We start from the raw sequence: 14,981 nt of genomic DNA, 5'->3' as shown, positions 1-14,981 counted from the left end.
ATGGCTTATACCAAAGGTCACCGTCGCGATGCAGTGATGGTCAGCATAGGGAAGCCTGTGAGCTTAACGGGAGGGCTAGAGTTCTCTAATCTTACATACACTGTGAAAAAGAAGGAAAAAATTGAAGGGAAATGGGTGAGTCAGGAAGTGGACTTGTTGCACATGATTTCTGGGTATGCACCAAAGGGGTCTATCACTGGAGTCATGGGTCCAAGTGGCGCTGGGAAATCTACCTTACTGGATGGATTGGCTGGACGCATCTCGAGCGGGAGTCTCAAAGGTGGGGTATCCTTGGATGGGATGGAGATAAGCCCCAGCTTGATCAAGAGGACTTCGGCATATATAATGCAGGAGGATCTGCTGTTTCCCATGCTGACTGTTTATGAGACTCTCATGTTTGCTGCTGATTTTAGGCTGGGGCCTCTCTCATGGATGGATAAAAAGCTACGTGTGGAGAAGCTTATTGAGCAGCTTGGTTTGACAGTAAGTGACCTCGCCCTACTTACATGCTTCTAGAAACCTTGATCAGTATTTCCATTTGCTGCTCAATCTGACCTAGAATGGATTGGGTTGGCCACTAAAAAACTTCTTAATATTCCTTTTGTGATATCCCGGATATGCGAAAACATTTGCTATATATATACAAGCTCCTCTTAATTATGTACACATGTATTAAAACTGTGAGGGTCCTTCAAATTTAAAGCCGACTAACGGATCATTACACCTTATATAGAGTAAGTAGAATCTTACAGCATCCAAAATGAGCATTTCTAATTTTAACTGATGGCATAATACAGAGTTAATGACCCATACAAGATCTAACAACTTGAATAAAATTTATAGGATGACTTCAATTTGATAAGTTGGCTTCAACTCACTATTAAATTAAAAGGACATAAATATTTTACAGCTAAATTTTTATGTTTGTTCTCTAATCCTTTCAATGATGGCTTTGATTGTAGTCATCACGGAACACATATATAGGTGATGAAGGGGCTCGGGGAGTATCAGGTGGAGAGCGTCGCAGGGTCTCAATTGGTGTGGACATCATCCATGGACCTTCACTACTTTTTCTGGACGAGCCCACTTCAGGTCTAGACTCTAGCAGCGCTTACAGTGTAATTGAGAAAGTGCACGATATTGCTCGTGCTGGAAGCACTGTAATTCTCACTATCCACCAACCCTCATCCCGAATTCTGTTGCTCCTTGACCATCTCATCGTCTTAGCTAAAGGTCAACTCATGTTCCAAGGTTCGCCAAAGGACGTTGGCCACCATCTCCGTGGGATGGACCGCAAAGTCCCCAAGGGGGAAAACCCCGTAGAATACCTTATTGATGTGATACAGGAGTACAACCAGTCTGAGCATGGAGTTGAGGTACTAGCTGCATTTGTTCGTACTGGTCTGAAACCTCCTCCATTATCTGAAGAGGAAGTGTCGATGTCAACAGTCCCTCCAACACCGACTCCATCTCATCACCATGCCAGTCCTCTGGTGGAAGGAAGGCGCCTTCCCTTGCAAGCTGGCTCTCAGAGGAGTGCCACAGATTTTGATCATAGTTTGAGAAGCCCTTATAATTACTCTAGGTCATGGAGCGCTAGCCACAGTGGAATTGTGCAAACACTGAGGTTCACACCTTCTCGTCAAAGAACTGACAGGAAAATGAATCCAATGAGGTAAACTATGGATCAATCAATTCTGGATAACTTAATTTTTAGGTGTGAATCGTTTTATTTTGATATTGAGCGCCTGATCAATCGGTATGCGTATGTGCAGTGCATCCCCTGGCTACACTCGCTCCAATGATATCCTTGAAGGAACTCCTACACCTCATAGCAGCGACTACACCGTCAATGAAAGTGACTACCTCACTCCCAACATAGCTCCAAAGGCGGCAGCATACCAGCATCTTGGCCCAAAATTTGCTAATTCCTTCTTGGATGAGATTTGGATTCTAATGCGCCGCAACTTCATTAACATCAGAAGGACTCCTGAGCTTTTCCTCTCTAGGCTATTAGTCCTCACAGTCATGGGCTTTATGATGGCCACCATGTTCACGAGACCTAAAGCAGACATTCAAGGAATTACAAGTCGCCTCAGCTTCTTCATCTTCACTGTCTGTCTCTTCTTTTTCTCTTCCAATGACGCTGTCCCAGCTTTCATCCAGGAGCGCTTCATCTTCGTCCGGGAGACTGGTCACAACGCCTATAGAGCCTCCACTTACACCTTTGCTGGCCTCATCACTTACCTTCCTTTCTTCGCGGTGCAGGCTGGTGTGTATGCAGGAATTGTTTGGTTTGCCCTCGGACTCCGAGGACCTTTCCTCTACTTTTTGATCGTCCTATACATGTCCCTCCTCTCCACCAACTCATTTGTGGTGTTTGTGAGCTCAGTGGTGCCAAATTACATACTGGGTTATGCTGCAGTCATCGCTTTCACAGCTCTCTTCTTCTTGTTTTGTGGGTACTTCTTGAACGGCCAGGATATCCCAAGCTACTGGAAGTGGATGAATAAGTTCTCGACAATGACGTATCCTTATGAAGGCCTCCTAATGAACCAATATCAGACCAATGATACTTTCGGTGTAAACCCATATGGACAAAATATCACTGGGAACGACATCTTAAATCAGCTGAATGTCTCTACTGTTGAATTTGATAAGTGGAAGAAGGTCTTCATAATGTTGGGTTGGGCTGTTCTATATAGGGTTTTGTTTTACGTAGTCCTCCGTTTTGCATCCAAGAACCAGAGGACATAGACATCTTAGAGGACCATGAATTAATCTGCTCTGCAAATAGCATTATAAATTGTTCAGTAAAAATGATGAACTCTTTTGCTTGGTTTCTTCTTTCATCCTATGATCAGCTGAATATTATTACCAATGAGTAGTAGCTTTTGACTTATGATGTTTGGCTTTTTCTTCATTGGAATTCAAATCGCCTAGTTCATATCACGAAATCCAATGAAAAAAGAATTTTAAAAACCGAAAATTAACCGATGCCGCCGACATTTTGTGCATACATATGGGCAGCAGCAGACAAAGTTTAATGTTCAGAATATGCGAATAAGAATGCTTTGAGAACAACGGCACACAAACCTTGTTAGGCACAGACCATCATTTAATTAGAATGGGAATCAAAATTGATACATTAATAACAATTATAAAAGGTTTTGACCAAATTGGGAGTAGTTCAAATTATTCTCAAGGTTTAAATAAATGACTCTTAGTCTATGGGTGATGGACGGTTTGAGCTAAGGATTCCCTTAGCCTAATCTTTGTATTAACATATGTAACCAATAGTTTATGAGCTCTCCCTCTACACGTCTTTCTATTATTTTATACTTAGAAGGTGAAAAGATCTGGCTAATCATGACTTTTCTGGGTTCTTCTAATTGGATGCATATTTTAAAAGCATCTTTATTTGATTAGCATACGTGTACGTGGCTAAATTTTTTTTGGGTGCTATTGTAGTTTGCAATTTTACAAGTGAGAAAATGATCAATAAATTTAATTGTAAAATCCAAGAATGGAATGCGATTTTGGTACTAGTGTTTAAAATAATTTTTTAAAAATATTGTCCTATTTTTGGATCTGAAGGAGAATTCATATTTTAAAAAGACGGACTCAGGATTAAAATAAACTCATTTTTTTTCCATAAAAAAACCCGAGTTCAATTATAAAAATTTTCAAGATTAAAAAATGAATTCATCTTTTCACAAAAAGGATTCAGCACAAAATTAAAATAAACCAATGAATCTTCAATCAATTCTTTGTGTTTTAACAGAGGCCATGCAGTTCATAATTCAATAGAAAAAGCAAACCAAAACTTGGAAAATCTTGGACTTTGTAAGAATCGATATTAAGGTTAGGCATGAGCCAAGCAGAAGCTCACAGATTGACTAAGTAATACGCTACAAGTCGGGGATATCTCCATCTTTCCTCTCTGGAATACACTTCCAAAGCCTCTCACTTGCCACCACCTACTAAATTAGGTTTACAACTCATCCCAAGTAACGGGCTTCTTTAAAGCCAACATTCATGTTTTTACTGTCTTGGTGATTTTCTCGAAGACTGAAGTTTAGAAAAAAATTGTTTAAGAATGGTTTCAAATTTTATTATACATCGGTGAACCCAATACATAGATGATTTGATTACTGATTATGTTTATATATATATATATATGGTGGGTACTACTCGTACTGGATGAGTTTTTACTAGAGAAGCCAAGCTCCATTTTCTATGATGTTGCGTCCAGGGAAACAGACAAGAAGAGAGACGAAGGTGGACGAAGAAGAAGGGTTGCTCCGTCTTATTATTTTAAGCGTAATTAATTAAATACAAAATGGTCACACCCACCATCAAAACTAAATAAAATGTAACAACTAATATCAATAATTAAACTTGGAAAATCATAACCAGTTTTGGATTATTCTAATCATCAACCCCCCCTCTCTTTCTCATCTTCCATCCAATATGCTTCTCTGATTCCCACATTTGAAGTCAACCCCACTTCATCAATCTCTTGATCGTCTCTTCAAATCAAACCTTTTACCTTCTTCTTCTTTGAACAAGTCACAGGAACATGACTCTTTGCATGTTTGGATGTTTTAATGGTAATCAAGAAGGTTGGTTGTCCATATGAATTATCAGAAAAGTTGATAGCAGCCTTGGAATCTGCATGCAAGAAACGATGGTTGAGTTGATGGAATTTACAAGACTCGGTTTGATGGCTGATGGAAGTTGATTACAGGGTTTGATTCATCGGAATGATAACCCAATGGGGCAACTTTGGTTTGGGATAGATCGATGATGGGGGGATTTGATAGTTGGATTTCAAGATCGGTTGAATGTTTGATTCTCTCTTTCTTTCTACTTCTTCAATCAACTTGTGCACAACAAGGTAAGCATCTGAACTTTTTTTCTTTCTTTCTGGTCAAGCTATATATGATGATGGACTCTTGGCATCTTAGCTTCTAATCATCAATTTCTTTAGAATTATATTGAATTTGATCCAAAACTAAAATCACTGATGGACATGAATAATTTAAGTAGGGGGAGAATGATCCACCTCTTACAAATTAGCTACAAATTTTCATAAATGGTTTGTAAGTTGACTGAATTAAGCTAGCTATAAATTGCATGTACTCATATGCTTTGATCTGATCACCAATTAAAAAAAAAAATAGCAGAAAAGTTGATTATGAATATAGGGGTTTTGAGTCTGATCTGATTTCTGCTACAACTGGTTTAAGTGACTACTAGTATGATTTTTCTTTTCCAGCATTTGTGAGCATACGATGCTGTGCTGAATCAACTTTCACAGAACCGAGCACAAATATAAGTTGGATACCAGATGATGGTTGGTACTCCAACACACTAGGTTGCCAAAACATAAATAAGCCTGTGGAAAACTATCAAGGCGACAAAATACGGATTTTTAAAGGGGATTTAGCAAAAAAATGGTGCTACAACTTATCTACAACTAAGGGCCATGAGTATTTGATAAGGGGTACATTCCTTTTTGGTGATTCAGTAAGGACATCTCTGGCCATTTTGTTTAATGTTAGTATTGGTGTCACACCAATAGGCCTAGTGAACGGGTCTGATGATTCAGTGGAGGTGGAAGGAGTTTTCACTGCTAGGAATCACCATATAGACTTCTGCTTATTGAAAGGGACAGGAGATCCTTACATTTATAAGCTTGAGCTGAGGCCTTTGAATGTTTTAAAGTATTTGCAGGGGGGGACTTCTAGTGTCCTGAAACTGGTCAAAAGAGTTGATGTTGGGAACACAGGGGAGGATATCAGGTATGTTTCCTTACTTCGATTTAACCCAAGATTGCTCACAGCATTTAAGTGCCTTTATTTCCATGGAAAAGTAAGAAAAGTGGTCCTCTCAAAATTAAGCTTAGTGAGAAAAACTCGTAGAAACAGATCCAAAGAAAAAGATTAATGCTTACAAAACCAATGAATTTTGTAAATGATAGTAATAACATGTTTGGTATTTGACTATTTGGCAACAATCTCAGGTATCCAGTTGATCCAAATGATAGAATTTGGAAAGCAGAATCAAGCTCAATCCCAAGCTCTCTTCTGGAAAAAACCCCTCCCAATCCCATATCATCAAGTGCCAATGTTTCTATCACAACAGCAGTACCTCTTCAAGTGCTACAAACAGCACTCAACCATTCGGAGCGTTTGGAGTTCCTTCACAATGACCTTGATATAGGGGAATACAACTACAATCTGTCCCTATACTTTCTTGAGTTCATTGAGTCAGTTGATACTGGGCAAAGGGTGTTTGATATTTACATCAACAATGTGAGGAAACAACCGGATTTTGACATAATGGCTGATGGATCCAAGTACAGGGAGGCTGCTTTCAGGTTTACAGCCAATGGGTCTTTCAATTTGACCCTCGTCAAGGTCTCTGACAAGTCCCTGTTTGGACCCATTTGTAATGCTTATGAGATACTCCAGGTTCGCCCATGGGTTCAAGAGACAAACGGAGAAGATGGTAAGTTGAATATCTACAGTTCCTTAGTTAGATCGAATTGATTAGCATCATCAAATGTTTGAAATTATTAAGCCTTTTTAAAAATATTTTAATATACTAAAGTCGAAATTTAGGTAATTGTACTATCATTGATGCAGCAAAAGAAATTTATCAACTTGTGAATGTTATTACCTTTTTCTAGACTGTCATGTTCTTGAAAGGACCTTAACCTTAAGACATGTATATTTGGAATAGTATCTAAATCATTCCAAATTTCTGATGCAATTCAAATGTTTATTGTGCTCCCTTTCCTTCTCTTTCTCTTTCTTCAGTTAATGTGATCATGAAGGTGAAGGATGAATTGTTGAAGAAAAACCAAGGTAACAAAGTGCTGGGGAGCTGGTCTGGGGACCCATGCCTTCCTCTTGTATGGCATGGTCTGATTTGCAACAACTCCATTAATAATTCCCCTGTCATAACTGAGCTGTAAGTTCGCTATTCTTACTTTCCCCAAGGGTCATTTTCTATACCTGAAATTTTGCCAGTTGGGTTGGTGAGGAACATAATAGATGATTCATATGTTTATGCTTTTGATCCCTAATTTTCATTTGCCTATGCTTTTGGTTCCTAGTTTCACCTCTAGGTTTTATCAGAAGTGTTCTGCATTATTAGTATTTAGTACTTGGTCTTCATAATTTGATTTGTTTTATTCCTCCATCACAATGTTTCTTTTTCAGGGATCTTTCCTCGAGTGGACTTCAAGGATCACTTCCTGCCAGCATCGTTAAGTTGGCTTACTTAGAGAAATTGTAGGATTCATAGTGCTCCTTTTAATGGGTTTGTTAGGGTCATTGCTGTTTCAATAGTGAAAATAATTTCAAAGTATTTCATATTATTTCTTTCTGATATGTAGGAAGTTGAGTGACAACAAATTCACCGGAGTTATCCCAGAATTTCCAGCCTCCTCAATGTTGATATCATTGTAATCTGCTCTCTCTCTCTCTATTCAATTTGCTGATTTATTTACAGCCTTTTTGAGTTCACTCATTTCTTTCAATTTTACCACACTTGAAATTTTACATCAGGCCATTCTCTTTATTGATTGTTTTACACCTATTGCCAGGGATCTACGCCACAATGATCTTATGGGAAAGATTCAAGAATCTCTTATTTCACTTCCACAGTTGGCAATGTTGTAAGTTGTAACATTGTTTGGTTTATTGATTTATAAAGCGTATGAGCAGTTATACAATCAAGGCTTGTTTAAGAATATACTGTTCTTATTCATCGTCCATGTCTTTACTCCAGATGTTTCGGATGCAATCCTCATTTTGACAGAGAGCTTCCATCCAACTTTAACAGCACAAAAGTTACCACAGAGTAAGAAGTTCTTTGCTTTGAAAATATGACAAACATTGGAGTATATGGGAGAGAGAATCTGACTTGGTTCTGTGTTTCAGCTATGGAAATTGTGCTGATCAAGGATCCTCACATTCAGCACAAGGAATCCTAATAGGCACTGTTGCAGGTGGATCCTTCTTATTTACCATTGCAGTTGGGATTGTTTTTGTCTGCTTTTACAGACAAAAATTGGTGGCTCGGGGAAAGTTTCATGAGGGAGGCTACCCACTGACAAAGAGTGAGCACAGTAATCTCTTCTCCACAGAGAGATCTCATAAATATACCTTTAGGTTGCTAGAAGAAATTGTATGCATTTTGAGTTTAGGATCAAGATAGCTTCTAAATGCACCCGACTTCAAACATAACATAATGTCATTTTCTAATGCATTAGGACTATCGTATGCTGCAGCAAAACTCGTTAGTTTTTGCATTAGGCCACATGGATTCACAAACTAGTGTAACATGTACAAGGACATCATCTGAGGACCTTTTTTTCTTTCTCATGGGAAGTCCTATTAGTATCTGAAAGCTCAGTATGAGAACATATGCATCCCAAAACAGGAAATTTTCTTCAGCTGAACCAGGGTCTGACATGATATGCATTCATTTGAACCTAGTAGTTGTGTCTTTACATCCATTTAGTTGGAACATAACATATGATTGTCGTGCTAACTAAGGCAATGCCCTGCCAACATGGCACTTTAATAAGTTCAATCATCTGCTCACACTTTATGATATATATCTATCTCAACAAATTCTTCTAAAATGCAGATGCAGTTTTCTCTTTGCCCAGCATAGATGATATTGTTTTCAAGTCCATAGATATACAGAATTTTACTCTGGAGTACATAGAAATAGCTACCAACAAATACAAAACCTTAATAGGTGAAGGAGGCTTTGGTTCTGTTTATCGTGGTACTCTACCTGATGGTCAAGAAGTGGCAGTGAAGGTTCGATCTGCTACATCGACTCAAGGAACACGTGAATTTGAAAATGAGGTAGAATAATCTAAGGTTTACATAGTAGATAGTACCACTTATTATAATTTCTTATATGCACCATCAACGTAGCATTCATTATCTACAATGTGAGACTGACATTTTTAGCATCAACCATGGTTATGAAAGTCTCATTTTATCTTTTCCCTGTTCCATCTATCTTATTCTTTTCTAAGAAATTACATTAACAAACAGCACCTACCATAGTGACTCTCGATGTTTTTAGTCAGATTATCTTCCCTTCAAAAGTTTTTTACAAGTCCATTTGTTAGCTGTCGTATAATTTTTTCATATCCATTCTGACAATGGAATTTTTGTATTCTTTTTCTATGCTTTTTTTTGTCCTTTTTACTCCTTTGGTTTCATATGTACGATCAGTTGAACCAAGTCTACATTTGTAAATTTAACTGGATCCAAATATAAACCAGCTGACTACCATTTTCTATGTATTCTACAGCTAAACCTTCTCTCAGCGATTCAGCATGAAAATCTGGTCCCTCTTCTTGGCTACTGTTGTGAATATGACCAACAAATTCTAGTTTATCCTTTCATGTCTAATGGCTCTCTACAAGATCGGCTCTATGGTACTTCTCATCCAAAGTTCTTTAGCTCAATCATCTTTTCTTTTATATATATATATTTTCATTTATGTAATCAATTCTCAAACAGGGGAAGCAGCCAAAAGAAAAACTCTGGACTGGCCAACCAGGCTTTCTATTGCTCTTGGTGCTGCTCGAGGCAAGTAATATGGAATGCCCAAATTTATTGATTTTTTATTTTTTTTGGATATGTAAAAGGTGAATATATATTAACAGCACCTAAAGAAAGAACACCAAAATATACATGATATATGCAACAGGCACTAAACACAAGCAAAAAGAAGAGAGATAAAAAAAAAGAAAAAAAAACTCTCTCCTTAGAGCTAAGCCAATCAACAAAGTCTATCATGGTCAATGAATAATCATATATGTACACTCTAATCCATTCCCAAAAAATGCTTATAAAAGAAGATTTAATTCTTTGGTCAACTATTCAACATCCATAAATGACCTCCTATTTCTTTCCTTTCATAATGTCCAAAAAAGGCACAAGGGAGCGGTCCTTCAAGCTTTGTTTTTCACTTTTTTCCCATGAATGATCCATGCTAACTTGAAAAAATTCCTCTTACTGTAGAGTGCATCACCCACGCCATCCCAAACAGAGAGAAAACAAGCTGCCATAGGATAATTGCTTTAGAGCAATAAACGGGCATATGCAGCCAATTTTTCCTCATCTTTATACACAAAGCATATATTTGGCATTATGAATTCCCTCCTTTTAAGTTGATCAATTGTCAAAATCCTTTTCTAAATAGGAAAAAACTCTCTTCTTCCCCGAGCTAGGTAGGAATAGAAAGATTTAACAGAGAACATGCCACACTTCGTTTCCTTCCAACCCATTCTTCCTTATCTCTCGACTGTGCTGGATTGCAATCTCCTTAAAAAAAATTCAGCTCTGTTATTGATGTTATTATTCAATAGCTTGTCAGAAGGTAAAGAAGAAAATGCATAGCAAAATATAATGTTGAGGTTCACCCTGAACACCTCTCTTACATCACAGTGAAGCTCCACATCTTTGTAGGATTGCAAACCATGACATTAGCAGGGTTTAAGATAATGACATCTAAAGCCATATAAGGCCACATTTGAGTAGCTTTTTATTCTTTGCTTTAATGAGAGGATGAAGCTGAAGCTGAAGCTAAAGTAAAATTCATAATTCAATAGGGTGATCTTGGTATGACAAAAGTTCAATTAAACATGAAAAAACCTCATGCATAAGTACAAAAAGGAGCTTCTACAAGAAGCAATTTTTCCTCGATTTACAAATTATGCTCTTTTTTAAAGTGAAAGTTCTTTTTGGTAATATTACCCAAAACATCCAAAAGCTTTTATTGAGTTTAAGTAAGAGCTTTTGGCTTCATAAAAGCCAATTCAAACAAGGGGTATGAGTGTTGATTTTTTTTTTAGTTGGTACCATAATTTAGTGTGTATTGTTTGGAAGAATAAAAACATGAGACTATAAAATTATGATGATTCTTTAGTTAAAAAAGTTACTTTTAGTTGCATAATTGAAGCAGACAAAGTAAATCTGTTAAGAGAAAGATAAAGTCATAGGATTTCTTCTAAAACTTTGCTAACAAGGAATGAGACATGCTCAATACAATTACATGTGCAACCAGGATGTACATATACTACGACAGCAAAACATTTTGGTAATTTGTTATAGAACTTGTAAATATTTTATCTATAGATCATGAATCTTTTTATGACCTTTAGAAATATCTCATACCAATGAATTGAATACATTCCAAGAAGGAAATTTTAGTATTTAGATGAGATTTTGCAAATGTTGCAGAAATTTAATCCACAAGTCTAGTTTTGTTTTATTATCAAACCGGGTAAGTTTCAGGTGTCTAGACCAAGGGTTTCTGTTGTTCTAAAGGCTTGGCCTATGATGGGATGTATTCAAATACAGTTGGACTAATGAGGGAATGTAGAAATCTTGGACAACTGTAGTCCTTGTGGAGCAATCAAGAGAGAGCAGATGAAATTTATGTATTTGGGGTAGAGATTACATTGATTTAATGCATTATGTGAGTTCATTGATGGTTCCATAGCAACTACAGTATATAGGTGAGAGCATGGATGGTGAGTTAATGGCACAGGTGTTTTTCAGGAATGTCTAATGGCCACAATATGGAAGTGACTATTTTGTGATAATTGATGAGATGATTCTAGACTAATCACAGATACATGTTGGGGAAACTGAGGTCGAGAAGAGAAGAGTGGAGGCCATTGAATTATGAGGCATAAGTGACTGCATAGAAGAGCACCCCATCACCCAAAATTAAAGGTGTGGTCTCATAATCCTCAATGGATAGCCTCTATGCCTCCTCCATCAAGGAGTGATTATGTGTTGCACATAGATAGAATGCAGCTATTTTGGAATTCAACAATCCATCCCAGGATGTTGGATTTAGTCCACCCTAGTTGAATCCCTGCCTATACTGGGACAGGAGGTGATAATAATAGCTTGTCAGAAGTTCCTTATTTGTCTTATCTACTGATTCTTTTGTTGTTTTGGTTTATTTTCGTCAACTTTGAATTCTTTTTTTCACTTAAAGCATTGAACGGTTATCAGAATGTTTGAAGAGTATTTTTATTGTTCAGGTTTAACATATCTTCACACCTTTGCTGGGCGAAGCGTCATACACAGGGATGTGAAATCAAGCAACATACTCATGGATCATAACATGAGTGCCAAGGTAGCAGACTTCGGCTTTTCGAAATATGCTCCTCAAGAAGGGGATAGTGGTGTTTCTCTGGAAGTAAGAGGCACAGCTGGGTATTTAGATCCGGAGTAAGTACTAAGTAGGAATGCTTCTTAGCTTGAGTCTCAATTTGAATATTAAATACCATGTTTAAGGGATCTGCCAGTTATCTATAATCCATCATCAGTTGTGACTATAACCTTACGAATCTTTTTTTTTTTTTTCTTAATTCTTTGAGTCATGTTTTACTTTTGCTATTCAGGTACTATTCAACCCAGCACCTATCTGCAAAAAGTGATGTCTTTAGCTACGGGGTGGTTCTACTTGAAATAATAAGTGGCCGAGAGCCTCTCAACATACACAGACCTCGGAATGAATGGAGCTTAGTTGAATGGGTATGATCCGGATCCATGTTTTTAAACTTGTAAAAGAAATTCTTGCTTATAATATTCCTCTTCTAGGAGTTACATCAGTTAGATAACCAATTTTCCTAAAAGTTTGAATTAGAAGATTTGGACCCACAATGTACATTATGTACTCTTCACACTCCTTTGAATTCACATGCCGGCTTAATAAATCGGGGAAATAAACATGTGGTAAGGTTTAAGAACATGTGACCTACCAAATAAGGGTTTAATACTGTATCAAACAACCAATTTGTCTAAAAGTTTAAATTTGTAGGACTTGAATGTATATCATGCACTTTAACGATGTCTAAAGAAAAATTACCTGCGGTCATCCTATTATTTTCACACCCCATCTTTCTAATGCTCAAGTCCAGCTTTGAAATTGGTTTGAAATTTCTCAAAATACAGTGGGAAGTATTTCAGAGATGGGGTTGGGCATCTAAGAATGCCAATACATTGACATGGGTCGAAATCAATTTTGATGTGGAAAAGCTTAAAAGAAAGAGTGAATCAAACCTAGGAAAATATTGGTTACTTTATTCATCTCGGCCTGAACAGTTTAGGCCTTTCTGTCCAGTGTGCACTTAGGCTTCATAGATATATATGACTGCAGCTTTACTTGTTGATCTTTGAGAATGGAATATGGTAGTCACCAGGTGGAAATTGGATGGTCAGAATTTCTTACTACCATGTAAAAATATTTCATATGAACAACCTCAATCTTGAAATATATTTTCCTTTTGCTATAGAATAAACTAACAAGGAAGCGCCTTTTGCATCCAGGCAAAACCCTACATAAGGGATTCGAAGATTGAGGAAATCGTGGATCCCAGCATAAAGGGAGGATACCATGCAGAGGCAATGTGGAGAGTGGTAGAGGTGGCATTGGCATGCATTGAGCCCTACTCGGCTTACCGACCATGCATGGTTGACATTGTCCGAGAGCTGGAGGATGCTTTGATTATAGAGAACAATGCATCTGAATATATGAAGTCCATAGACAGCTTTGGTGGCTCCAACCGCTTCTCCATAGAGAAGATTGAGAGGAAGGTTGTTCTACCACCCACCCCAACTCTCACAGATCCCTCACCTGATATTTTACAAGCCTTGACTCCTCCACAGCCAAGATAGCATTTTTGGGTGGATCAAACATTCGTCATTCTTGTAAATGATGATCAGCTCTAGTCACATTATGTGATAATGACTCCCCATTGCACTTCAATGGAAGACTAGGCACCCTGCTATCTATTCTGTTTTTCTTTTGAGCCAAAAGTCAGAAGAATCCACTGTTCTAAAATACTTGTAATGGATAGTTTAGGTACTATATCCCTTTATTTTCCTTTTATAACTGCACTCCTTGATCCCAGTCACTCCCCAACCGTCGAGATTTTGCTGAGCTGATCTTAAACAGGATGCTCTATGTAAAGACCCTTACGGTGTCCCAATTTTAGGCTTATGCTACTGGAATTGAAGCCAGAAAATGATGGCCCAAATATTTCAAAATTGAAAATTTGTGCTTTCCATTCATCTATGCTTGAGCCGGTCTGTAACCATCATCATGAACATGAAGCCATCTTACACACCAGGAAACATGAGTTCGATTGTAAGATCTGTTTCACTACTTTTTGTGGTGCAACGTCCCATATTCTTGAATGGTTTTTTTTTTTTTGATAATTTTTCTAGGAGGCCTCATATTCTTGGAGGAGCATGTCCCACTTCAAAGCTTGAATGATTCTCAAAATTGTCTCAACTAATGCAATATTTTGCATCATCCAAAACTAACCAAGTCATGTGGCTTTCATGCTTTATAGAGAAAATTTTATCCACGGAAATGATGGCCACCATCACCAAAGTTTATAGTAACAAAAAGCCGTTCCGAGTGATTTTATAAGGACTGCAAGCAACTGTGAAAAGAATCTGCCGCCGGCTTTGCCCATGTGAAATTGCAAGAAATCCTCAGGACTGAGCCAGCCAAAGTTATTGACTTAGATTAATTCTGGCTCCAGCTGTCCATGGGGGAAAATTTCAACATCCTATGAAATTTAAGATCTCTGTTTCTTCAATTAATTTAGACCGAGGGAAGTGCAAGTCTAGGTCCAATACAAAAATCTTCAACCAATATGTGGACATCCGTCTAAAATATTAGCTTGTTTAATGGTACTTGAATACTAAGCAGTTCATGGACAAAATGGCAATACCATGGGTGCTAAGTACGTTTTCATGGAGCAATGATAATGCCAAAAAAAAAAAAAACAAACATGAAGAGCTAGAAACAAATGCACGTGTGAGGAGTTAAGAGGCAGGACCGACTAAGGACATTGTGGGAGAAACTAGAAATTGTAGGTTTTGTGCAATGACCACTGATGATTT

The 14,981-nt window shown here is 37.6% G+C and overlaps 2 protein-coding genes across 2 annotated transcripts; both read left to right on the top strand.

Annotated features, from left to right (window-relative positions):
- Window positions 1-2,757, top strand: LOC100852803 (ABC transporter G family member STR2). Its single transcript, XM_059737778.1, has 3 exons — window positions 1-483; window positions 963-1,675; window positions 1,776-2,757. Exons 1-3 carry the CDS (start codon window positions 1-3, stop codon window positions 2,755-2,757), a joined length of 2,178 nt encoding a protein of 725 aa, XP_059593761.1.
- A 1,397-nt stretch (window positions 2,758-4,154) lies between these two features.
- LOC100263856 (nodulation receptor kinase) lies at window positions 4,155-14,138 on the top strand. Its single transcript, XM_002272019.5, has 15 exons — window positions 4,155-4,900; window positions 5,282-5,807; window positions 6,029-6,516; window positions 6,828-6,981; window positions 7,233-7,304; window positions 7,409-7,477; window positions 7,619-7,690; window positions 7,804-7,875; window positions 7,956-8,134; window positions 8,668-8,894; window positions 9,352-9,478; window positions 9,564-9,632; window positions 12,104-12,293; window positions 12,467-12,599; window positions 13,395-14,138. The coding sequence occupies exons 1-15, from the start codon at window positions 4,807-4,809 to the stop codon at window positions 13,740-13,742; spliced, it is 2,820 nt and encodes a 939-aa protein (XP_002272055.3). The 5' UTR covers window positions 4,155-4,806; the 3' UTR covers window positions 13,743-14,138.
- The last annotated feature ends 843 nt before the right edge of the window (window positions 14,139-14,981 follow it).

Source organism: Vitis vinifera, chromosome 7, assembly GCF_030704535.1.
Source record: "Vitis vinifera cultivar Pinot Noir 40024 chromosome 7, ASM3070453v1".
NCBI classification, from domain to species: domain Eukaryota; kingdom Viridiplantae; phylum Streptophyta; class Magnoliopsida; order Vitales; family Vitaceae; genus Vitis; species Vitis vinifera.
Note: the sequence above shows the minus strand (reverse complement) of the source record. Positions and strands in the feature narration are given on the sequence as shown.